This window comes from Lepisosteus platostomus, chromosome 6 (assembly GCF_059453375.1).
Source record: "Lepisosteus platostomus isolate fLepPlt1 chromosome 6, fLepPlt1.hap1, whole genome shotgun sequence".
NCBI lineage: Eukaryota > Metazoa > Chordata > Actinopteri > Semionotiformes > Lepisosteidae > Lepisosteus > Lepisosteus platostomus.
In genome coordinates, this window is record NC_142616.1 from 61,051,887 (window position 1) to 61,074,542 (window position 22,656).

A 22,656-nucleotide genomic window follows, 5' to 3' on the forward strand; every position below is an offset into this window, starting at 1 on the left:
AAAGGATCCAGATTCTAGATCTACCAAAATGCTCACTAGCCTGTCATCCCGGTAGCTCATTTCAGTTTGTTTTTTTCTTTTTTTTAAGTAGCTGAACTAGGCACCTGAGTGCTTCCAAGGATAGCTTCATGTTGACAGTCCATGAAGAGTCCAATAACACTTAAACGGAGCGGTGTCCTAACACTTATTGGTGGCTCTGTGGCTAAGGATCTGCGCCTGTGACTGGAAGGTTGCCGGTTCAAATCCCACAGCCGGCAGAGGAATCCTACTCCGTTGGGCCCCTGAGCAAGGCCCTTAACCCCAACTGCTCCAGGGGCGCTGTACAATGTCTGACCCTGCGCTCTGACCCCCAGCTTCTCTCCCTGTCTGTGTGTCTGTGTCTCATGGAGAGCAAGCTGGGGTATGCGAAAAGACGAATTCCTAATGCAAGAAATTGTATAGGGCTAACATTAACACATTACATTAAACCGACTCCTTCCGCCTCTTGTTTCTCTGCGGCAGGTGTGAAGGTCGGTCTGACTGCTTGAGGGCCGAGGTTCCTGGCCAGTGGCTCTGGAGCTACAGCTCAGATGAGCAGTGCCTGAGTGTCCAGTCCCTCACCCCATCCAACATCAGCCGTGAGGAAAAGAGAAGTGTACGGACTGGGGGGGATCGAAGGGAAGACAATGGGATTGGGACGTTGGGGAAGGTCGCATACGGAACTGGAGACTGAGCGGGAAGATTTCAGATTAGTAATCGGAGGTTGGGGAAGGGGAGATGTGTGGCTTTGCATTTCAGAATTTCCATGTTCCTCTGAGCCATTCTTTCTCCTCTCTTAAAAAATTACATTTGTTACAGGACGGTGCTGTGTTTACAATGCAATCATTTAATAAATACCAAAAATATTTATTTATTTCGTTTGGAAGAAACTGTGAAAGAGCATATTCGGAAAAGTGAAGATGTTTCCCATAATTTATTTGAGGCTTTGTTCCAGCCTCCTGCATTCAAAGTTAGGACTTTAAGGTAAAATTTTATAAATATGGGAAGTCCAATAGACATACATGTGGTGTGCTTTCCTGACAGCATGAAATAAACCAGTCTTCACGCCCTCTCCCCAGATATTCCTGTCTATTCCACATCTGCCTGCCCTAGTTGAGGAGGAGTCTTATTCCTGCTTCTTCGAGGACAGCGAGAGCCCAGCCGTGCTCACCGAGACCGGCGTCACCTGCTCGTCCCCGGATGCCAACAAAGTGCCACCTGTGCGTCCGGGCGAAGGTGAGCTAAACCAGGCGACAGCAGGGGGCGTCTAGTTTTTCTAACTTGGCCTTTCTTTGTACATTACACACTCTACAGCCAGAGAGGATGCTTTTAATGGGAGAGGTTAATTGAAACAAACAAATGTGTGTGTGTGTGTTTTCAGTTAAAAGCGGCCTTAAAGTAGCAAGGTACTCAAAACCATTGATTTGACCTGTGTGCAATATGATTTTTTGTGACCTATTTTTGGACATTCTATATAAATGACCAGCATTATCCTCCTGGCACTGATGTAAACCACAGCTATAAAATCATCCCAGTCCGAGGGAGTCACAATGTTTATGGTATTTTTGCTGAAATATATTATTGATGTCAAAATATTTTAGCTTTGGTCCGTACCTTCTCTTCTTTGCCCATGAATAAATTTCCCCTGTATTAGTTCGAGACATTACATGTACTTTTACCAGTAGTTATAACAAAAGCAGTTTTTTTCTTTATTAAGAGGACAGATATTGTTGAAAGAATCTCACGAATTTAAAATAAATATCTGAGTCTTTGAAAGCATAGACTGGATGACGTGCTCTGAAATTCCCTACTGCAAAGCATTTTTCCCATGAATCAAGTATAAGTCCAGACATTTTATTTGTTTGTGTAATTCTGCTATCATAAGCTCAGTACTTGAATTTTTCAGATGGTTTTCGCCTTTGTTGCCTGTTTCTCACAGCTGTTGAAACAATGGCAGTAAATATTAGGATGTGTGTTGAGGTCAGGTTACATAGAGGGCATTTAAAATGCAGTGGACACATAACACAAAAGTGTGTCTTTTTCATTTCTGTTTTGCAAACAGATGGCACTTATTTCCTTTTGGAAATTCATTCAGCGAAGCATACATACTCTTTCCGATCTGTTTCTTAGTTTAGTGATATCAAAATAAGGGTTCAATCTCTAAAAATGAATGCCTTAAGTGATAAGTGCTTTAAAGTTCTACACAAATATTTGGTAATTATTTGCAGAAATCAAACAAGTTTTCCTTCATGAGGATATTATTTGAAATTCTCAAAGCATAAGCTACAGGAGTTAAAAATGTAGTTTTGCTTTTTATCCCATTTGAATAAGCCTAGGGCAAGATGCATCACCTTATTGAGATTTTATCGTTAGGAGATTGGAAGTTGATTGCTTTCCTTTCCATGGGTGTCTCGACATATTTGCGTTTTTATTTTGCGCATTTATTTGAAGACTTTCCAGAATTGTTTTTTTCCCATTGAGTTAATAATTCCCTATTCATTATACAGGTGAATTATTTCGAGACAGGTTTAATTTTGAATAGTAAGCCATACCTTTCTACTTCCTCCTACTTAAATATCTGAGGAAATTAAATGGGCGAAGGTGTGGACAAGATAACGGAAAGTTTTTGCTAGAAGTCTTTAAAAAAAACAACCAGCCATCATTGTTAGAAAGCAAAGTAGGCACAAGGAGGGCATTTTCAAAACGCCTTTTCTTATAAAGCAGAAGGCAGATGTCTTTGAATGCAGACCTGGAAACTCATCTATGCTGTCTTTCCAGACTTTGTCACCGTCACTCTGTCCCTGCGATTCCTCAATGTCACAGTCACCACCACGAACTTCACCTTCTATGACTGCAGTGCTGTGAAGCAGCTGTCCAGGAATGTGCCGTGAGTTTTCTGTCTCGCTCATCTCCATCTGCATGTGGTAATGTGGCTTTTCTCACGTCCTGCAAAGAAGGCCCCCGAAGCTCCAAGAAAGCTTCAACAGAAAGTGCGAAGTCAGCTGCAGACTTTCTTTAATATATGCTAAAGGGGCGGAGTCTGTACCAGAGCCGCCACGGCTCATTGGGCCAGAGCTCATCCTGGTTTCCATAGCGTTAAGCAGATGAGAGGGCAGGTGGCACTAACCTTGGATGGACAAACTGTCGTCAGCATTATTGCCACGTTAAAGCTGAGCCTGCTTGAGTAATTAAGAACCCAATGAGCCATTTTTCCCCCTCTAATAAGTTCCATATGGAATATAGATCATGACTTGGGGGGGCCCCCACATGGTCTGTAGGTGCTAAGCGATTTATGCCTTTTCCCTCTGTAGATGTCAAGGCTGCGTCAGCAGTCGTTGGGGCTGTAACTGGTGTGTCCATCAGCACCTTTGCACCCACAAGCCCACCTGCGAGGAGGGAGTCATCATTTACAATGAGCACGTGAGTCACTCCTGTCTGTCGTCGGAACCATTGTAGTTGTTTTCAGAACTACTTCTCGTCGAGTTGAAGTCTGACGTTTTTGGATTGTTTAGTTTCGTGGAGGTTTGTCCTCCGTGTCCTATATAATTTTCTACTGTTTTCCTTGCATGGCGTATAAGCATGTAAACATTGCTGTAAGGATTATGGAGTTAGTCATGTGCCCTGCATATTTTGTGCAAACAGTAAGACCATATGTTACTTAATGTTTGGGACCGAAATTCTCCTAAGTGTTCTGAAGAGACAGATTGTGAGAAAATACACTTTAAATTATTTACTGTTGTATCATTCATTTCAATCCTTTTTTCACTGCTGTTTTACCCTTCAGTGCTACCCCTATATCTCATTTCTACATCAGTGTTAAAAGCTTGATACTGTATTGAGGCTATGGAATTTCCTGCATCTTCCTATTGAACACACAATATTGCTTTCCTGTAATTTGATTTTTGGAAGTAATTTCCTGCCTTTTGGAAATGCAGCAAATAGTATTAGATAACATTAGAGTCGAGCCTTGAAGCGATGAGGTACTGTAGGTATTGCAATCATAACATCAGACATTGTACGTCAACAAAATGATTCATAAGAGGTAAACAAGGAGATACTTTACATATTTTACAGCTACAAATGTTAAAATGTTTCCTTGAAAAAAGAGGCACGTACAGGGTAGAATCAGATCAATGGTGCCAACTTTCTGCATGCCATGGATAAATGATACATAACACATTAGCACAGTAATCATTTTCCTTGTTTTATTTAACATAATTCAAATAATGCAGACAAACTGCAACAAGTAACATGCCTTAAATGCATGAAAGTTTAAGACATGATTTAGATTTAGCCCACCTGGGTTGTGGGCAACAGCATATGTGGGAGTCCTAACAGCCCCTAAAAAGAGTTGTGCTTTTGTAGTGGAGGGGTAAAAAGGCAAAGGACACTGGGAAGGAAAGTCAGATGTCCTGTATTGTTACCCTACAAGTCAGGTGATTGGCAGGAACTGGGGCTTTGTCTTTCTCCCTTACTGTACATTAATGAAATACATTTGGAAGACTTTCTCGGATATTAGTTGAGAGCCAATTGAGTTTCTTTTTCATTTATGCTTGCCTGCTTTTCTATTATGGAAATGTTAGAAACTTGCTGTGGCTTTAACTGGACCAATTTTGCAAAAATGGTTTTCCTTAGACTATTAACAGAGTTCTTTTAGCAGTCACCAAAAACTGGGAAATATCCATTAACTAAAACAAGTCATTAGTATTACACTTATTATAACACATAAGTGTTTCACTTAGTATTATAAATAAGATTATTGAATCCATAATTAGAACTATATTAGGGACTCATCCATAGTAGAGTAAGAGTCTAGGGGATAATCAGCATTGATTTAGAAAAGATAGGTTGTCCTTAACTAAATGGTTTTAATGTTTTGAATTCAAACAGCATAATATATGGTGCATTCAGACATTCAAATAACCTTTGGTGATGTTCCTAAAGTTACAGCCAGTAGGCATTCAGAGTAGTGCATGATGGAGGACTAGTTAATTGATTGGAAACAGAGGCAAGACGTTTTTAAGGTAGTGGTTATGTAATATGTGTGTGTTACATCATCGATTTGGACCTTAGATTTTTATCGGTAATGTTTATCATATAGTTAGAAGAAAGGCTTAGCAAATCCAGTAGAGGCAGCAAAGGAAATTTAGAAAATTCAGACTCAGTAAGCACCTGGAAGATGGCATTTAATATAGACATGCAGTTAGCAAAAATATGTACTTTATGTATAAAACAGGAAACCGAGTTTGAAGAAGCTACTTGTGAAAAAGACTTAAGTGGGTCTGTTGAAAAATTGTTTCCATCTTCTAGACAACATGTGGAAGCGATAAAAAAGGCAAACAGTAGCAGGACTTTATCTAGAATGCTGTTCTGGATTCCGTCCAGGGAATTGTGATCGGATACATTCTTGTGCTTAAAGGAATGTTTTCCACAGACAAGCTAAAATAGCAAGCCCTTTTAGTGAACAGGGAAGATTGAAAAGACTTAAGACAAGTATTCAGAATCCTCAAAGGCACTGGCAGAATGAACAGAATGGACTTTGTCAGGATTAGCAGTGAAACATGAAACAGAGGATGCAAGAGGGCTTTATGGAGAACTGGACTTTAAACGGATAGGAGACACATGTTTACACAGATAGTTGTGAAAGTCTAGAACAAGCTACTCAGCCCTGTTGGCAAAACTAATACTGGAGTTTTTTATGAACAGCTGGATGAGATCCTTGGATCAATTAGTTAACATCCAAACATGATCTTGGTGCTCTTGTGTAATAATGACTTTAATATTTATGATGTACTTTACATTTCAGGTGCTTCCTTATTGGTAATGACAATTTAAAGTACTGTTTAATATAAATATAATTTCCATTTAAACTTGCACTTTGTCATCTAGAACGTGAGAATGTGCGTTATCTTATAGAGTCCTACCCTTAGTCTGAAATGTTTTACACCCCCCTAACCCCAAGAACCAGTACCAATTTTTAATTTTGTTTTCTTTGGTTAATTTCTTTACTTGTTCCATTGTGTTTTCCAACCCCTATCCTTTAACCAACAGTTCAAACTTCCTACACCAGCACCGCCAACAACCAAAGAGGCAGTTAAGGTTATAACAACCTTCCCAGCATCCACCTTGGCGCTTACATCCTTACCACCTACAACGGTGCCCACAACGGTTCCACTGACAACCACCATGATAACAACTGAGGTTACGACGACAACTACTGAAAAACCCACTACCACAACGGAGCCTACAACCATCCCCACAACCCCAGAAATAACCACCTTGCCTACAACCCTGCCTACCACCCACGTGTCAACTACAGCCTCGATTACCTCTTTGCCCACAACCATTATTGAGACCACCACACCACCTGCTAAAGTCACAACGCCTCTGAAGGAGGAGACGACAGAGGAGGAAGTCCTGGTCACTGTGGACTACGCCACTCCTTTGACAACAAGCTTACCAGAGATGACCTTTGTGACAGAAGCACCGACCACAATTCGGCTGATGGTTGCTGTGCAGCCAGTCGCCACAAACCCCTTAACCACTCCAGTTCCGCCCACTGTCCCACCTATCACCGAGTCTGTGACAGACACTCCAACCCCTGTGAGCAGCACAGAGCAGCTGGACAACTCCCACTCTATAGCTGAACCTCCATTCGTTCCTCTGCCCTCGGCCGTGACTCCACAGGGCTCCGATGACACCTTCTCCTTAGAAGTCCCTGCTGACTCAGACACTGATTTTGAGCTCACTGTCACAGAAGCGTCACCTACCACACTCTCTGACAGTAAAGTGGACAGTGGCATGGAGACGATGTACTGGCCAGAGACGCTGGAGAATGACACAGCCACGTTTTCTGCCACCACTGTCCTGTCCGGAGATGGTGATGCTGAAAGCATTTCCCCAGCCTTTCCTCGCTTGCTGGACTCTGACACAGAGCTTGATTACCAGTATGAATCACCTGAGTTCTACTTGCAGGTGAGTGCAAGCCTCCTAGAAGTCAGGTCCAAACCTCGCCCCCAGTCTTTCCTACGATTTTTCCAAGATATTTGTCTCCTGTCTGTGTTTTCTGTGTTTCGTTATTATTTCATTGTCAATGTTTCTTATGACTGTAACGAAAAATAAATCCTATTATTTCGTATGTACATGCACAGAAAGCTGCACAAAAGGTTTAAAAAAAAAACCTTGGCCCATATATGGAAACATCAGGCTTAATTTGATTTTCTAAGGCATAAACAAATCTGGTGATGCTGACTCAAAATCCAGTTGTACTGTTTTAATTAAATTGTTCTGCTGTAATGTGAATTCATCAGCACAACAACATGGTTATTTTCTGCGACATTTATGTTTCAGTTTGAGTATTTTGAAAAATGCTGGAACGTGTTCTTCAGTTATAGTCGTGATAATGAATATTTATTTCAGTCATTTATTGTCAACATATTTGTTTTTCACTACATATCCTAACTTTCTAAAGCAGCAACGAGCCAAATACTTTTTTTCCAATCAGAGTTGTGCAAAAGCAATGTTTTTCAGTAGATTTTTGTTGACAAAAAAACATTTATTTTCTTTACCACCTGAAGATTTTAGCTTCTTTCCAGGTGAAGATTTATTACTCCGTAATGAGTATAAAAACGAAAAAAACTAGGTATCAAGCCTCCTTCTGTTATTGCTACTTCTATAATTGTTAAGCTTATCCCATGGCAGCTACAGTATATGTATGCTTATTGTTTAACAAACCATAATTATCAATAGGCTGATGTTCCCCTGGGAGGAAACTCACTTGACTGTGATGTTGCCTTAGCATCTATTAAATAAATGGCACTGTGAGGTTTTGAAACCTTGCATAATGTCTGATACAAATACAATACTTAAGTAGGGACCTCCAAGGTTAGCACTGCCTAGTTCAGACAAACTAATTGGAAGAAAAGTTAGATCTTAGAGCTGCAAAGCCAGATCTTCGATTGGCTTTGAGTCATCTTCTTCTTTACACTGTGAGGCCATCAGCAGAGTGAGCATCAACCGGTTGAGAAATGCTGCTCTTGCTGGCAGTACTGCAAGTTTGCAGCATACCAGCAAAACACAGAGGTCATTCTTGGGCGGTCAGGTACAGACAGGTATAGTTCACCCTAGTTAACTGAAGCTTACTTGTGGAATCCCACTTGCAGTTGGTGAAGTGTGAATTAGGAGAGCAAATCTGCATCCTGATTGAGTTTCTGTGTTGGTTGACACACTGGAGATCCCCTTTCTCCTGAGGTTGTATTCCCATTGAGGTATCTAGATCAAAATTCATACCTAAGTATTCATGCTTTGTAGATCTTATACATTTGTTTTGCTAAAATATGTTCATGGCCAAGAAAAGAGCTGACTTGAAATGAACCTTAGATCACTTAGATAACTTATACAGTGTTATACAGTATATAAAGAATTTGTATAATTCTGTGTAATTCAAACTGGATGTGTGTGAAAGCACAACAGCAGTGTGGCCAGAACTGGGTATGGTAACAAGTCAAACAGTGGATGGCACCATGGTGTCAGTGTTATGTGTGCAGGCCCTCTCTGTGAGATGCCTGCGGGTGTCTAGATATAAATTTAGATATCTGTTAATTCTTTATAGTTATAAAGGTGTCCATAATTCTGGTGTAATTTATGAGCGACTTAATGTACTTGTTAATTTGTATTCAATGGATTTAAAGAGACAGTGCTCATTTATCAATGTTATTCCATCCTGAATAGCTGAGTATTAGAAAGTATTACCTGATATTCTGATTTGGATTACATCGTAACTGTTTTGTGATCTATGGATAGATATTCCAAACATACTGCTGTTTCAACAAAATGCAGTGGTGTAATTCATGTCTCACTGGAGCTGGAAAGGTGACGATGTTCTGGCTTGTTAAACTCCTGAATGCGGGGCTTCTGAGACTTTCATGACCTGCCATGCGAGACCATTTCATGAGTGCTGGTTTGAACGCAGGGGGATGAGGGGTCGCAGGCGAGCTGGGGCCCTGCGGCCTGTCCGTGTGTGGAGATGATCCAGGGTTCGACGCTGGTGCCTGTGAATGTGGAGAGGAAGATCACGGTGGTGGGGAAGAACCTTAATCTCTTCCAGGTACTTGCCTTGTACTGAAGAACAGCAGGCAGTTTCATTCGTATCCCACTGCAGCCTCGCCCTATCAAAACGTGAATATTCTTCTTCCCCGCAAAACACTGTGGGGTTATTCAGTTTGTCTGTAAATCTTCTGGGCTTGTAGCACAGCCTTCTGTTAATAATGAGGAGTATGTTTATCCTATAAAGTTATTCTGTTTCTGTGTAAGAAATGTTGACTTGTACAGTGATTTTGAAGGTACGCAGCTTCGAATTACCATCCTGGTCCAATAGTCTCCCCCAGCACTTGACAAAACAGAAGAGGTTTTAATTTCATCCTTTAGTATAACAGTATATTGATTCCTGTGAGGCAGCATTACAAAAGAGTATAATCAGAATTGCCAGATTAGAACACTTTGGAATAGTGTTTAAAGTTGTCTTGATTACAGACAGTGTAAAGATAATTAGATTAAATAAATTTGATTTGTTGCCTTGCCGTTGATTATATCTTTTAGGATTTAACCCACGGATCAGTATGTGGATCGGGGCTAGTTATCTGACACTTTTGTTTCAAAAGAAGATGCATTTATTCACTTCAGAAACTGCTTTTATCCAAGATAGTTCCACTAGTAGATTAGTTCTTACTAGCATCCTCTTGGTATATCCCATACACTCTAATTGTTCTTTTTCTTCCAGTATATTTTAAAATACATTTAAACTAAACCAAAAGCATTGAATTCACACCCCTGGGTCTGAGTGACAGTGCTGTGGTTGTGTTGTTCTGCAGGATCAGGAGCTGGGGTATGAATGCGTGTTGATTATTGAAGGGCGCACAGTTGTGGTGGACACATATGTTGAAACTGATGAGATGGACTCCTCAATATACTACATTACTTGCCAGCTGCATAAGGTAAACCTAAGGCTGTTCTGTCTCCCTTTTTCATTGAGACCTTTTAATTGGTTCTTTGTAACGATTATTTTTAATACCAATTTTAGCAAGAAATCTAAAGCCGTCCCTTTCTGTTTGTTGCCATTCTTAATCTGTTTGCTAATGAGCGGCTGTTACTGTTTTCATAAAGCTGTTTTTTCTTCACGATTCTTGAGGAAGAGTATTCAGAACACGTACTGTATTAGCTTCTTTTTATATCCAGATGCACCTTTTTTTCTCTCTTATTCCACTGATGTACTGTATACAATTACCATGCATATGAGATGCTTCTTAAGTAAAATGGGTTAGATGGACCCAGGAGACTTTTCTCCTTTGAGAATGTTTTAAACGGTCTTACTTGAAAATGTTTTATGAGTACTGTTGATAATTTGCTCAGATTTGATTCCCTCATTATTGCAGTACTCCTACTCTGCCCTCCTGGAAGAATATAGAGCGATGGTCTCCATCAAAAGAAGAGACACTTTCCATGTGGACAGTTCTCAGGACCTCTATGGTGAATGGCTGTTTCGTTCATTAATACTGTTTTGCATCTTCTCCAGCCTTGACCTTGAGATGTGTATGATATGACATGGTGATACAACTCGTGTACTGGGTGGCAGTAAAATATTGTATTTATGATTGCCCGCTCTGGTCATCTATGTCAGGATTAAGTAGATGTTACATTTGTAGTTGACATATGTGCACTTGATGAGTGATTTCCTTTAAGCACACTTGAATTGGACTTGAATTTAAATTCAGTTTAATTGTTACCCAACTCCAAGAAAAAAAAAACCCCAACAAAATACAATAAATGGATTCTGTGGACTCTAAAAGCCACACTAGGATGTTTAGCTTGTAAAAGGCTTTCAAATACTTCCATACTTACTTTCCCTTATTTGGCCCACTGTAACTGTTTGTGTGCTGTCTTGCAGTGACTCTTTATAACTGCTCAGTGGGGCGTTCAGACTGCAGTCGGTGCCACACGGCCGACCACAAATATGGCTGTGTGTGGTGTGGAGGCTCCCAGTCCAGCTGCCTCTACAGGGAATCCTGCACTGACGAGATAGAACAGACCTGCCCAGCTCCCGTCATTCATTTTGTGAGTCCTGCCTCACTGACTACAAGTGTATTTTATATTCCTGACCTTATTTACAGGGGAACTGCAGTCCCAGCTTCTCAGACCAGTTATTAAACCTCTGGTATAAAAATAAATTCATTGACGTTGACGTTAGCACAAATTGTGACGTGATGTGGCCCTTCCTGCTCACCAGTCGCTGTAATGACTAATGCACTGAGATGTACGAGCGAGTAAGTATAGCTTGAGCAGCAGACATTTCACTGCAGAACTATTCTGCGTATATCTGCATGCAGAGTTAACAAGTAAGTACTATTTGTCGTCGCAAATCGAGAACAATATTTCTGTTGGATTAAAAAATGTATTCACAAGCCTGGTTGTCTACAATCACCACTTCACATCACCAGTTGTTTTGTTGCCTCTTTCTGAACCACAGAATATGGCGCTGCCCATATCTGAAAATGTAATCTATTTTGTAATGTAAATTGGAGGTTTTACAAGTTAGCATGTACATTTTACTTTTATTGTGTTTTGAAATGCACTCATCAATGGTGATTCTTTCTAACCCCAAAATATAAAAATATCATTGCAGTTCCCCTTTAACAGCAGACTTTCTGCTGGTCCACTTTCTCAGAATGGAATTCGGTTGAAGTTCCCATATATATTCCCCATTTGAAAACCACCATCTAAATTGTGTTCCTTTAGATGCAGTCCATTAATTGTTGGGTACTTACAATATGGAGGAACATGACCTACCCTAAAGCACAACACCGTTTTGACTGTTTTCTTGTTGGGAAAAAAAGGAATCCTTGCTGCTGTGCTAATGTCTCAGCTGGAGAGCTGAATGATTATTTCCCCAAAGTGAGAGAAGTAAAGAGGTCTTTTTTCTTCACAAAGCATAATGAGCTCCATTTAAAAGCAAAAGTACCTTTTAATTGCATGGAATTAGAACTGAAAAAAACAATTAGAACACAAACAGTGTTCTTCACAGAGCTGTGGGACCAGAAGAAGGAATTACATTCTCAAGTAGGTTTTCTTTATGTGCATTCCTAATTATTCAGAACATTCTCGTCAGGGTTCTGTAAACATGGCATGTACACCAAATTTTAATAAGCAAAGCAGCATAGATATAGTCTATCTGAACAGAACTATAATTAAGCAACTTATGAAAAAAATGCTCTGGATTATACTTCAGTGAAAACTTCATGCATATAGTTCTCATTCTAATATTTTGAAAATGTAGTCACAGAAACCACAGTTTAAGCAGTTATAATTATTTCTGAGAAATACATAGAATTATTGACAACTGTAGTAGTTGTGGTAGTATTATAGGTGTGTTCTTTTAATAGAGTACATCCGTTTCTCTACCAGCTCCAAGCTCTATAAGGCTAATCCTCCAAAATAAATAATAAGTACTCACGTCCCTCACAAATACTAAAGGACTCTTTTTTTTCCAGATGCCTTTTAAACAGCAGTATAAACCTTTGCAAAAATGCAAAAATAGCTCTTTAAGAACTGGACTCTGATTTATCAGATAAATTCTTGTTATAAAATTAGTATTGGGGTGTTTGCTGAGCAGACTAGACAGCATAATATTTGTTGCCAGATATGTTATATACTTTTATAAATATTTGATATGAACCTGTAATCACTTTTAAAGTCAGTCATTTATTTCCTATTTTATGAGTGTGTGTGTATGTAGAAGTGACTGGTGGTATTAATTGCCTTTGATTGATGACAACATTTGAGATGGAATAATAGTGTTTCTGTTTTGTACTTTACCAGTCGTTTTATGAAAGTGGCAGATGACCATAAATATATCGCAATTGCTTTATAGTGCTCTGCATTATGCTGACTATAGAGTTCAGCATAATGGCACCATTTTATCTCATTTATTGTAACTAACATGTTTTCTTGATGTTCCAGAGCATGGCTGGAGTACAATAATGTGTTCACTGCTAATATTTAATGTTCTTCCACACAGGGAAGAATGAGTTATTTAAGTTAATATTTTACAGCTTCCTAGTGGGGATTCAGGTCCATTCATGGGGCAGTTTAAGGCCAAATCTTTGGATTATTTGGGAAATCTTATTTAAACTGATTTCACATGCTGCAGTTTTCAACATTCAAATGGTGTTATTCCCTTTATAAAATATAAGTAATCTAGCCCAGAGTTTTTTTTTTTACATTTATATCCTTAATAATAATGTTCAAACTAAATAATGACTATAGTTTGCATGAGTGTGAAGGCTAAAATGCTTGTACATTTACTTGCTTCAGTCGCAACAAAGCTGATTTTATCTTGAATTGTATGGTTTTTAAACTTCCATCTTTAGGTTTTAGTATCATTACTTGAGCATAGGTTGAAATAATGAATGAATTAAACACATGTTAGTTTGGGTTACCATATTTTATTACAATCAGATAGTGGTGCTTAAAGAGCAAATGGTGGAATTAAAAAAAATACCTTCATGTGTTGTTATAAGTGTTTAAATAGAATAGCACCAATTCTTTCTGTCAGCAGTTACAATCCTGACCACTTTCTATTACAGTAAAATGCTAAGTCTATATTAACGTTTCAATTGTTCCATTATGCAGTCTGCATGTAGGGAAGATTATATTCTCCCAGTATGGGTATTCTCTTAAATTCATAGTAAAGTTAGAAAAATCGTACATGTCTTTACTGACAATAATATAAAAATGGTTACAGATGTTACCATAGCTCTTTCACCCCATCATTCTCATTTCTATATTAGTGTCTTAGTGACCAAGTAATCTTATCCAGCCATTTCCTTAAGGATCCCAATGAGTCATCTAGTTTGTTTCAGACACTGGCTATATGGAGAAGTGCCTCCACTTTTCAGTACTTATTTCATTTTAATTTGAAAACATTGAAGGAGTCTAAGGGTTATTTTTTTCAGTATTTAGTATATAGATTTACATGAAGTGCTAATGTTCTGTCATCAGGATTAAAGAGGTTCTTCTCCTTTAACGTTGTGTATACCATTTATTTTTGTACTAGAAAACATGTGGATTTGCTTTGATTTTTTTTCAGAGGCTATCGGTGTCCTTTTTGGTAGCACAGCAGTAACAAATCTTGATTGATTCTTGGATTATTATGTTATTAGTAGCCAAACAAGCAAGATGGAACAAATGCCCCCCTTTTGTATGTAACCTAATGTTGATGTCACACAGAAATCTTTGTATGTTTTAAGCATTTTTCTTGGATTATAGTTCCTTTCAGTTTGGCAGTTCTGTGATTTTAATTAACAGTATGTAGTTATATTTGTAAAGATTTACAAAGTTACTTTTTTTCTGCAGATTGAACCTTTATCAGGACTGGTAGAAGGGGGAACAGCCATCACCATCTCAGGCTCCAATCTGGGACAGAAATCGGAGGACATTGAGCACACTGTCACTGTGGCTGGGATTCCCTGCACTGTCGACCGCAGCAGATACGAGATCTCGTCCAGGTAAAAATGGGCAACACTGGGGCAGGCAATAACATAATTGAAGCCTGCAGATGTACAAGTCAAAGAAACAAAAATCTTGTTCCTATCTTGGATATTAGGTGAAGTGAAAAAAAATCAAAAACTGCCCCAAAACGTGAACTTCTTAGAAATGGCAGTAGAGTAAGTAACTGATACAGTTTGTCTGCCGGTGTAAAAATGACCAGTGTGAAAAGCTGTAAAATGAAATCTAAGTTGTGATTACATGCTGTTGAACAAGGTCAAGACACAGTGGACAAAACATGCTTTAAGGTCCTCCAGCCCTTGCAGAGTGCTACAATCTACAGCTTTTAAAGAGATGTGAAAAAGTCGGCACCATCATCATCCAGATGCGTCTAGCTGAGCTGTAAATAAAATACATTAGGTTTTGCAGGGTGTTTTCACAAAAGTAAAGACATGTTGCAACGTTTCAAATTTCTTGTTTTGTGCAGAATCATATGCGTGACGACAGCCAGCACTGAGCCGAAGACTGGCCAGGTGTCGGTGGAGGTGAACGGAGGTGGTTATGGTACCTCCAGCCAGAAGTTCAGCTATCAGGTAAGGGAGGTATCAGGACCCCAATGTGTCAGTTCTGGGCTATCTTTAAAGCTCTGTTTCAGTACAGGCGAATACTGTAAGCGACTGTCAATGCAGAAGTCAATGCTAACAGGAAAAACAGTGTGTAATTAGTGTTTTACCCGTCTTCTTTCACATAACGTCACTCTTTGTATACAATCAAGATGACAAGAATAATAGTGCAAAGTATACAAAACTGTACAGTATATAGAAAATCATAGGAATTTTACAGAACACAGATTTTAGAAACATCTCTGCAGTAAGTAAAATGTTTTTTTAAATGAAATTATTACTTCATTTAAAGCTTACCTTGCAGAATGCAGAACTTAATGCAATCTGTAGTCTTTCAATTTTGTTTTGTGTTATTTTATTTTAGGTCCTGCAAAAAAATTCACAGCTAAGGAGATTATTACGCTTTGATTTGATTAAACATATGTTTACAAAGTATCAGATAGAAAATGAAAAAAGAAGAGTTGTGTTTAATGACATAAAGTGAAAGTTTTCTGAACGTTGTATCTCTTTGATACAAATGATCAAATCACACAGTCTTGCTAACAATAACAAAAATCTCACAACTTCATAAATGTTGAGTGACAGTCATCAGTGCCATTCACTACTGTTCCTGAAGGTTTTTCAGAAACGTGTGGTGTATAATTGTCAATAAGCAAAGAACTGATGCAGATCGAGTTACTAAGTCCAGGGTGAATTAAAAACCACAAAAAAGGGTAACCTTTCAGGACCAGGAGTGAACACCAGTAACATATATTATCCAACAATTACACCTCCAAGTCAATGGAATGTAGTTGAAAATAATAAAAAAGGAGAAAAGGGAGAGAAACACGTTAGAGAAAGAACACATCTCTTTCTCTGAACTATATAATACAGCTACGCTGTGCTCATCTCAAGAGTTAATTGTTACTGAAATCTTAAAATATGTATTTTTCCTCTCACAAAATTTTTTACTCCACTGTGCCATGCTTATAAAGTCAGTTCAGCTTTTAAGTTGGTTTAAAGTAATCACTTTTGTGCAGCCAATACTAGGAAAAAGGTGACTAAAGAAATATTGAGTGAAGCCTAATTATAAAGTGTAGTGCATATGTATTAATCTGACTCGTTTGTTTTTGCTGTCGGCTTCTGAACTCTAAATCTCCTTGACATCCAGGATCCAGTTCTGGAGCTGATATTCCCCCAGAGAGGTCCAAAAGCTGGTGGAACGTTCCTCACTCTAACTGGCCACAACCTGCGTACGGGGAGGCCTAACGAGATTGGCGTTTTCATTGGAGATGTCCCCTGCCACATGTGAGTAATTCCTGAAAATATTTTTCCCGGGAACTTTTTAAAGATTTTTTGAGAATGTGCTTAGTCGGCAGACGATTCTGTTTCAGAAAATATCAAATGGTATCTGAACCTCAGCATCTGGCTATATTTTAAAATGCAAACTAGTTTATCTGTGGTTCATACTTGGTACTTCTGTCAGGCCTTGCAAGTCGGCACAAGATTTGGTTACCAGATTTGGCGCAGTTTTGTCAGAGGGTGTCATTCTGTAATATTTGTTTTTTATTAAATTTTATTTAATCAAAGTGAGAGTCTCCAGCAGAGCAGCAGAAACTTTGGTCACTTTCTTCTCCCTTCTGTGGTCCAGCACATAGCAGATACTGCTAGCTTCCCACTGGTCTGGTGCTAGTGGATGGCAGGTCATTCTCCATTGCTTTCTTGGGACTGTGGACAAGAAGAGACAAGAACCGCCATCTTGTCTGGACCTGTCTCTCTCTTACATACATCTGCTCTGTCTGTGCACACATGGCCAACCAAAATAGTTGCCAGTCTTCTAGAAGGGAGGAGAACATATGCAGAAGATTGTCAAGATTCTGCTGCCTTGATTTACAGTATAGAGAAATCAATTAATAGATGAATATAATGGAAGAAATCTAGAAACCTTCATCTTCATGCATAAGTGCAAACCCTGACATAATTGTTAACTGATGTGTGTTTCCAGCAGTAACCTTTAGAAGGTAAAATGAAGTGCTTACTGCACAATAAGGAAAAATGATTATTTCAGGGATACCTAGTTTTTTTGCATTCTGTATTTTTTACAAACATCCGGACTCTCATCACATCTATTTTATATTTTTTTTCCTGGCATTTTCTTTGGATTACCACAGCTCCTCAGAGGTCCTGGATGATCGGATAGAGTGCCATACCGGACATAGTAACTTCACGGGAGAGCTGATTGTCGCTGTCCGCTATGGGAGCAATGAGCGTCAGCTGGAAGGCACCCTCTATCGCTACACAGAGAACCCCAACATTACTCAAGCTGCCCCAGCCAAGAGCTTTTTGAGGTACCTCTTCAGCGATGATGTTGGGACAAGACAGGGTGCCTGTTTAATCAAGCTCTTCTGTATACAGCTCATCTGAGGGTCTATTTGAGAAGTCATTTTGTTCCATCTCTCATGGGGAAACGGAATAAGAAATAAAGACAATTGAACTAATTAAAAGGGCTGGCGCATTGTGTGCCGTCAATATGAACCTAGAGCAGTTGTCAGTTTTCACAGATAACTTCTACCAGACATTTACCCTTGAATATTACTCTTCTCTTCTCAGCGGAGGACGAATTATCCGGGTAACGGGACATAATCTGGATGTGGTGGAGAATCCCAAAATCCAGGTGACCGTGTCTCCTGTGCAACAGCGGAGGAGGAGGAGGAAACGGGCTGTGGGAATCCGAGACAGGTTGCTATGGCGACACCGGCGTATTGTACCCGAGCCAGAATGCCCTGGAGATGCTCTCTGCTCCGTGAAACAAGTGAGTGTACTTCAGATTCCTATAGATAATGTGAAGGAAGTGTCCTATAGATAATGCACAGAGACATTTATCATTCCCATGATCACAGGCATCCTGCTCCTTTACTGGCAGTGTTTTCCCCATTCCCCATTGTGTTGCAACACTTCATTCCAAATAAGGATAATGTAATAAAACTATACAATACGTTAAAAGAGCACCAATTACTGCAGGACTGGTAACATCAAAGCACATCGCTTTTTTAACTCTTTTCGACTAAATCTTTAAACTTCAAAAGGAAAACATTGGCATTGAAAAGTTTCCATACTGCAACAATGGTGCTTCTTCTGAGGTGGCAGATGTGGCCCTACGTGGGTCAGGAGAAATTTAGCAGAGAGGGGTGGAAAGGGGAGGTTGCAGTACTGTTTCATTCTGTTGCTCCCGCAGTACGTCGAGCAGTGCGAAGTCAACACCACCTCCTTAATCCTGTGCAAGACCCCGGCGATCGACCCCCCCTTGCGCAACGCTCATATCAAAATGGAGTTCCTCATGGACAATCTGTGCTTCAATTTCAATGACGTCAGCCAAAGTGCCTTCTTCTATGAGTTGAACCCGATCCTCCAGAAGCTCAACAGGAACGACCCCAGCAAGCCCTACCGGTACAAGCCGGGCAGCATCATTTCTGTTGAGGTAGGCTGTGCTGTAGCGAGTCCTCGCCTCATCAAACGTCCACTTTGACTTTGTTTGTTGGTTTTTTTTACGGCACTGTTGAATTATACACCTGAAAGAAAAAGGACAAATTTCATCTAGTGTGGGTGTTACTCATACCTGGTCAAGGAATAACTTTATAAAAAGATGTTGTTTTCAGCTCCTAAAAGATTACTTTATTGGCCATATATAATTTCTTGTATTAGGAATTTGTCTTTTCGCATACCCCAACTTGCTCTCCATGAGACACACAGACAGGGAGAGAAGCTTGGGGTCAGAGTGCAGGGTCAGCCATTTATACGGCACCCCTGGTGCAGTTGGGGTTAAGGGCCTTGCTCAGGGGCCCAACGGAGAAGGATTCCTCTGCCAGCCGCGGGATTTGAACTGGCAACTTTCCAGCCACAGGCACAGATACTTAGCCACAGAGCCACTGTGTTAAGATTTCTTGATGTCAAGAATTGTTGGATTTTCCTTGTTGATCAGATAATTAGAACTGTAGAATTAGCAGGATTTTGGTTTAATAAAGACCTCATGACCCCCTTCCTTGGTTTTTCCCAAAGGGTGAGAATCTGGATCTGGCGATTTATAAGGAAGAGGTTATAGCCCTGATTGGAGAGGGCGTGTGCACTGTGAAGACCTTGACCAGGAACCATTTATACTGCGAGCCTCCTTCCCAGCAGCCTTCACCACTCCGCGGCAAAAAGAGGGAGGGGGCTGAATCTCTACCCGAGTTTGTGGTAAGTGGGTCTTTCCCCAGGCTCATCCTGGCTTGACCATCCCATCCAGACTACTACTGTTCCATTGTGCATCGTTATATATTCACTAGTAAATCAGACATTTTGAAAAACGGAATTGGTAATGTCCATTTTGTGAAAGAATATGTGAGGTAGCATGAACACCTAGAGGAGCAATTGCACTGATTAGGGTATTTCCAGCCTACACGTCCTTATACCGTATATCCATTTGAAAAGAGTAACAACCTAAGTAGGCATTTTAATGTTTCATTCCTTACAGGTGCAGATGGGCAATCTGAATTTCTCCCTGGGAAAGGTGCAGTACGAAACTCTGAGCCAATCTACGTTCCCTCTAGAAGCCCAGATTGGTGTAGGAGTGGGAGCCTCCATTGTAGCACTCATAGTTCTTATTATCGTCCTGATATACAGGTTAGAATCCCCTTAAATCCTTAATACTCTTTTTTGTAAACTGTAAATGCTGTTGATTATTCTTGCAAAGTAACCTCCATCTGCAGGTATAAACCTTGTCACCAATATTATTCACCATTTTTAATCCTAAAATTGTATTATGAGCTGTTTGTTTAAATGTATGGATTTTACTTTACCGAAAAGGTGCTACAGTTAGGCTAAGGTGGTTTATATTTGTTTTGTACCTGTTGAAAGGATACTACTTTAAATCTTGTTGCTTCTTTCTAAAACATGAAAGCTATTGCCATCTTTTGTTGGTGTTATTTGATCACTACAATCTGTAGACTTCAAATGAAAATGTTCTGCTAATTATCGGCAGCTCCAGACCCAAGCAGGTGGGTTTCATTGGTTCAGTTAAGCTATAATTTAGCTACTGTCTCAGGTCTTATGCGGTCAGGGATCTAAGGAGACAGAACTTGGATTTGTTGAGGTCACACAGATTCAGGTGAAAGAGCTTGCCTTCTGAAGATGTGAAGAATCTCTCTTTTGACAGGAGGAAGAGTAAACAAGCTCTGAGGGACTACAAGAAGGTTCAGATCCAACTGGAAAATCTGGAGACCAGTGTGCGGGATCGCTGCAAGAAGGAATTCACAGGTAAAAAAAAGGGTTATGCTTTTAAACGATACAGTATGTAAACTTCCTACCCTGTTCAACAACTTCTGTGTCCTCCTACAAAATTCAATCTAAAAGTAAAAAGTGATTTCCTAACTGAATTATCTCTTGCTAGGATGACCATATGAATCCATTTTCACTGAGGTGCTTTGGGACAAGAAAGGAATTTAAAGTTGCAATTTAAAAGATGTGAATTTGTAAATTCAATGTGAATTATTTTTAGAGATTAAAAATCACTGCCCGTGTGCAGTAAAACGTGCATCCCAAATTTATCAACACTATAGTTCTGTAAAGTCACTGTAGTGATTGATACTCCCCACATACAAAAATCCATCCATCCATCTGTAATCTTTTAGCACTTTACCAATTTATTACTTTTATCAGTGGAGAATGTCTCATTTTTTCAGACCTGGTTCCTGGTTTAAAACAGTGGTTTCTTTGTTTCTATTTTACCTATACAAGTGATTGTTTTTGAAACAAATAGGGCAAAATAAGCAATGTTTTCTATGAATATGGCCCTCTTCGCATCATTTAGAGAAAGAACATTCAGAAATGGGAAATTAAATTTGGATATTGTAGGTGTTTTACATTGTTCTTCTGTTCTGCTTTGCATCTACTTTGCTTTGAACTTCCACAATTTATCCATATAAATGTACCACAAAATTACCAAATGTGCTCCATGATTTGCATTTCTCTTTTTTTTACTACATTTGCTTATTTTTCCACTACTAAGGAAAGAAATGGAGAAATGTCACCAGCATTATTTCAACAGCAAACATTTTAGTCCTACCAGTTATGTCAGGTGATTTGATTTAAAAAGAGGTGTAAACCGATCCCTTCTTCCTCTCAGATCTCATGACCGAAATGATGGACATGTCCAGTGACCTGGTGGGCTCAGGAATACCTTTTCTGGACTACCGCATGTATGCCGAGCGGATCTTCTTCCCTGGCCACCGGGAATCTCCCCTTCACCGGGACCTGGATGTCCAGGAGTGTCGCAGGCAGACAGTAGAGCAGGGCTTGGTGCAGCTTTCCAACCTGCTCAACAGCAAGCTCTTCCTCACCAAGGTAACCAGCTCAACCATGTTCAGGCCAACAGAACCTTCAAGGTTTTAAATGTGCGTACACTGATGCTTTCATTGCTCTTCGTGGTGTCCTAAAACTAAAGATGGAGAGCGAAGACAAAATCTTTACCTTCCTTGATTATGTATAGATACTGGTAACACACTCAGCTATCTCTCACTTTTCTCTTACCATTCCTTCCTTCCCCCCATCCCCATCCTTCCAGTAGCTCCGTGGCTCCTGTGCCTAAGTGTTTTTTTTTCCTTAGCCGTACAAGTCAGTACCCGATCTGTACCAGACCTCTTTCTCTTCAGTTTTCTGCAACATTGTAGTCCTTCTCTGAAATTAATGGATTAAAAAAATCTAAAGACCCTCAGGCAAAGGTTTTTCCAGTTTCCCCAGGTGGAGCAGGCACTGCTAGAAACTTCCCTTTCACCGTTTTACACGATTTGACAAAGGTGCCGTTTGATGTTTAGTCAGCGTTATAACTTCTTCAGCTGGCACACCCCTCTCCCCCTGTCCTGAAGTTCTGGATGGTTCCTTCGCAGTTTATCCACACCCTGGAGAGTCAGCGCACCTTCTCTCCTCGAGATCGGGCCTATGTGGCATCTCTCCTCACCGTCTCGCTTCACGGCAAGCTTGAGTACTTCACAGACATTCTGAAGACCCTGCTCAATGACCTGGTGGAGCAGTATGTGGCCAAGAACCCCAAGCTCATGCTGAGAAGGTGAAGGTCACCCAGCTTTGGGTGTGGGTTTTTTAAAGGAATCCTAAGGGAAAAAACTTGCAACCGCTTTTCATTGCATTTTTTGTTTTACTGCAGTTTTACTATCATGATATTTACTCAAATATATCATGATATATTTATATCATATATATATATTTATCTCAAATATAAAGCAGCTACATTACTACATTACTGTGAGCCACTCTATCAGAATATTAGAGAAATATCTTCCTGTCCTGTAGTGATAATGGCCTAGAACATGTATTTAGAGATACTGTGAGGCACTAGCAGACTAGGTCTTCTCTTCAGTATGCTGCATTAGGGGTATGAAAACGAACTCTTTGTGTTCACATGCCTCTATGGCATTACTGTAGGCAGCAACAGATCTGGCTAATTTGT

The 22,656-nt window shown here is 39.8% G+C and overlaps 1 protein-coding gene across 1 annotated transcript in view; it reads left to right on the plus strand.

Annotated features, from left to right (window-relative positions):
• Nucleotides 1-22,656, plus strand: part of plxnb1b (plexin b1b) — a 129,692-nt gene that overhangs the window by 93,725 nt on the left and 13,311 nt on the right. Inside the window, exons 10-29 of the mRNA XM_088636722.1 lie at nucleotides 502-634; nucleotides 1,098-1,254; nucleotides 2,797-2,905; nucleotides 3,330-3,438; nucleotides 6,070-6,993; nucleotides 8,990-9,124; nucleotides 9,888-10,010; nucleotides 10,449-10,542; nucleotides 10,961-11,127; nucleotides 14,425-14,576; nucleotides 15,044-15,149; nucleotides 16,330-16,466; nucleotides 17,330-17,506; nucleotides 17,769-17,970; nucleotides 18,394-18,636; nucleotides 19,215-19,391; nucleotides 19,669-19,817; nucleotides 20,350-20,450; nucleotides 21,319-21,536; nucleotides 22,079-22,257. Of these exons, the coding sequence (XP_088492848.1) occupies nucleotides 502-634; nucleotides 1,098-1,254; nucleotides 2,797-2,905; nucleotides 3,330-3,438; nucleotides 6,070-6,993; nucleotides 8,990-9,124; nucleotides 9,888-10,010; nucleotides 10,449-10,542; nucleotides 10,961-11,127; nucleotides 14,425-14,576; nucleotides 15,044-15,149; nucleotides 16,330-16,466; nucleotides 17,330-17,506; nucleotides 17,769-17,970; nucleotides 18,394-18,636; nucleotides 19,215-19,391; nucleotides 19,669-19,817; nucleotides 20,350-20,450; nucleotides 21,319-21,536; nucleotides 22,079-22,257 (3,792 nt within the window). The remainder of the gene's footprint in view (nucleotides 1-501; nucleotides 635-1,097; nucleotides 1,255-2,796; nucleotides 2,906-3,329; nucleotides 3,439-6,069; nucleotides 6,994-8,989; nucleotides 9,125-9,887; nucleotides 10,011-10,448; nucleotides 10,543-10,960; nucleotides 11,128-14,424; nucleotides 14,577-15,043; nucleotides 15,150-16,329; nucleotides 16,467-17,329; nucleotides 17,507-17,768; nucleotides 17,971-18,393; nucleotides 18,637-19,214; nucleotides 19,392-19,668; nucleotides 19,818-20,349; nucleotides 20,451-21,318; nucleotides 21,537-22,078; nucleotides 22,258-22,656) is intronic.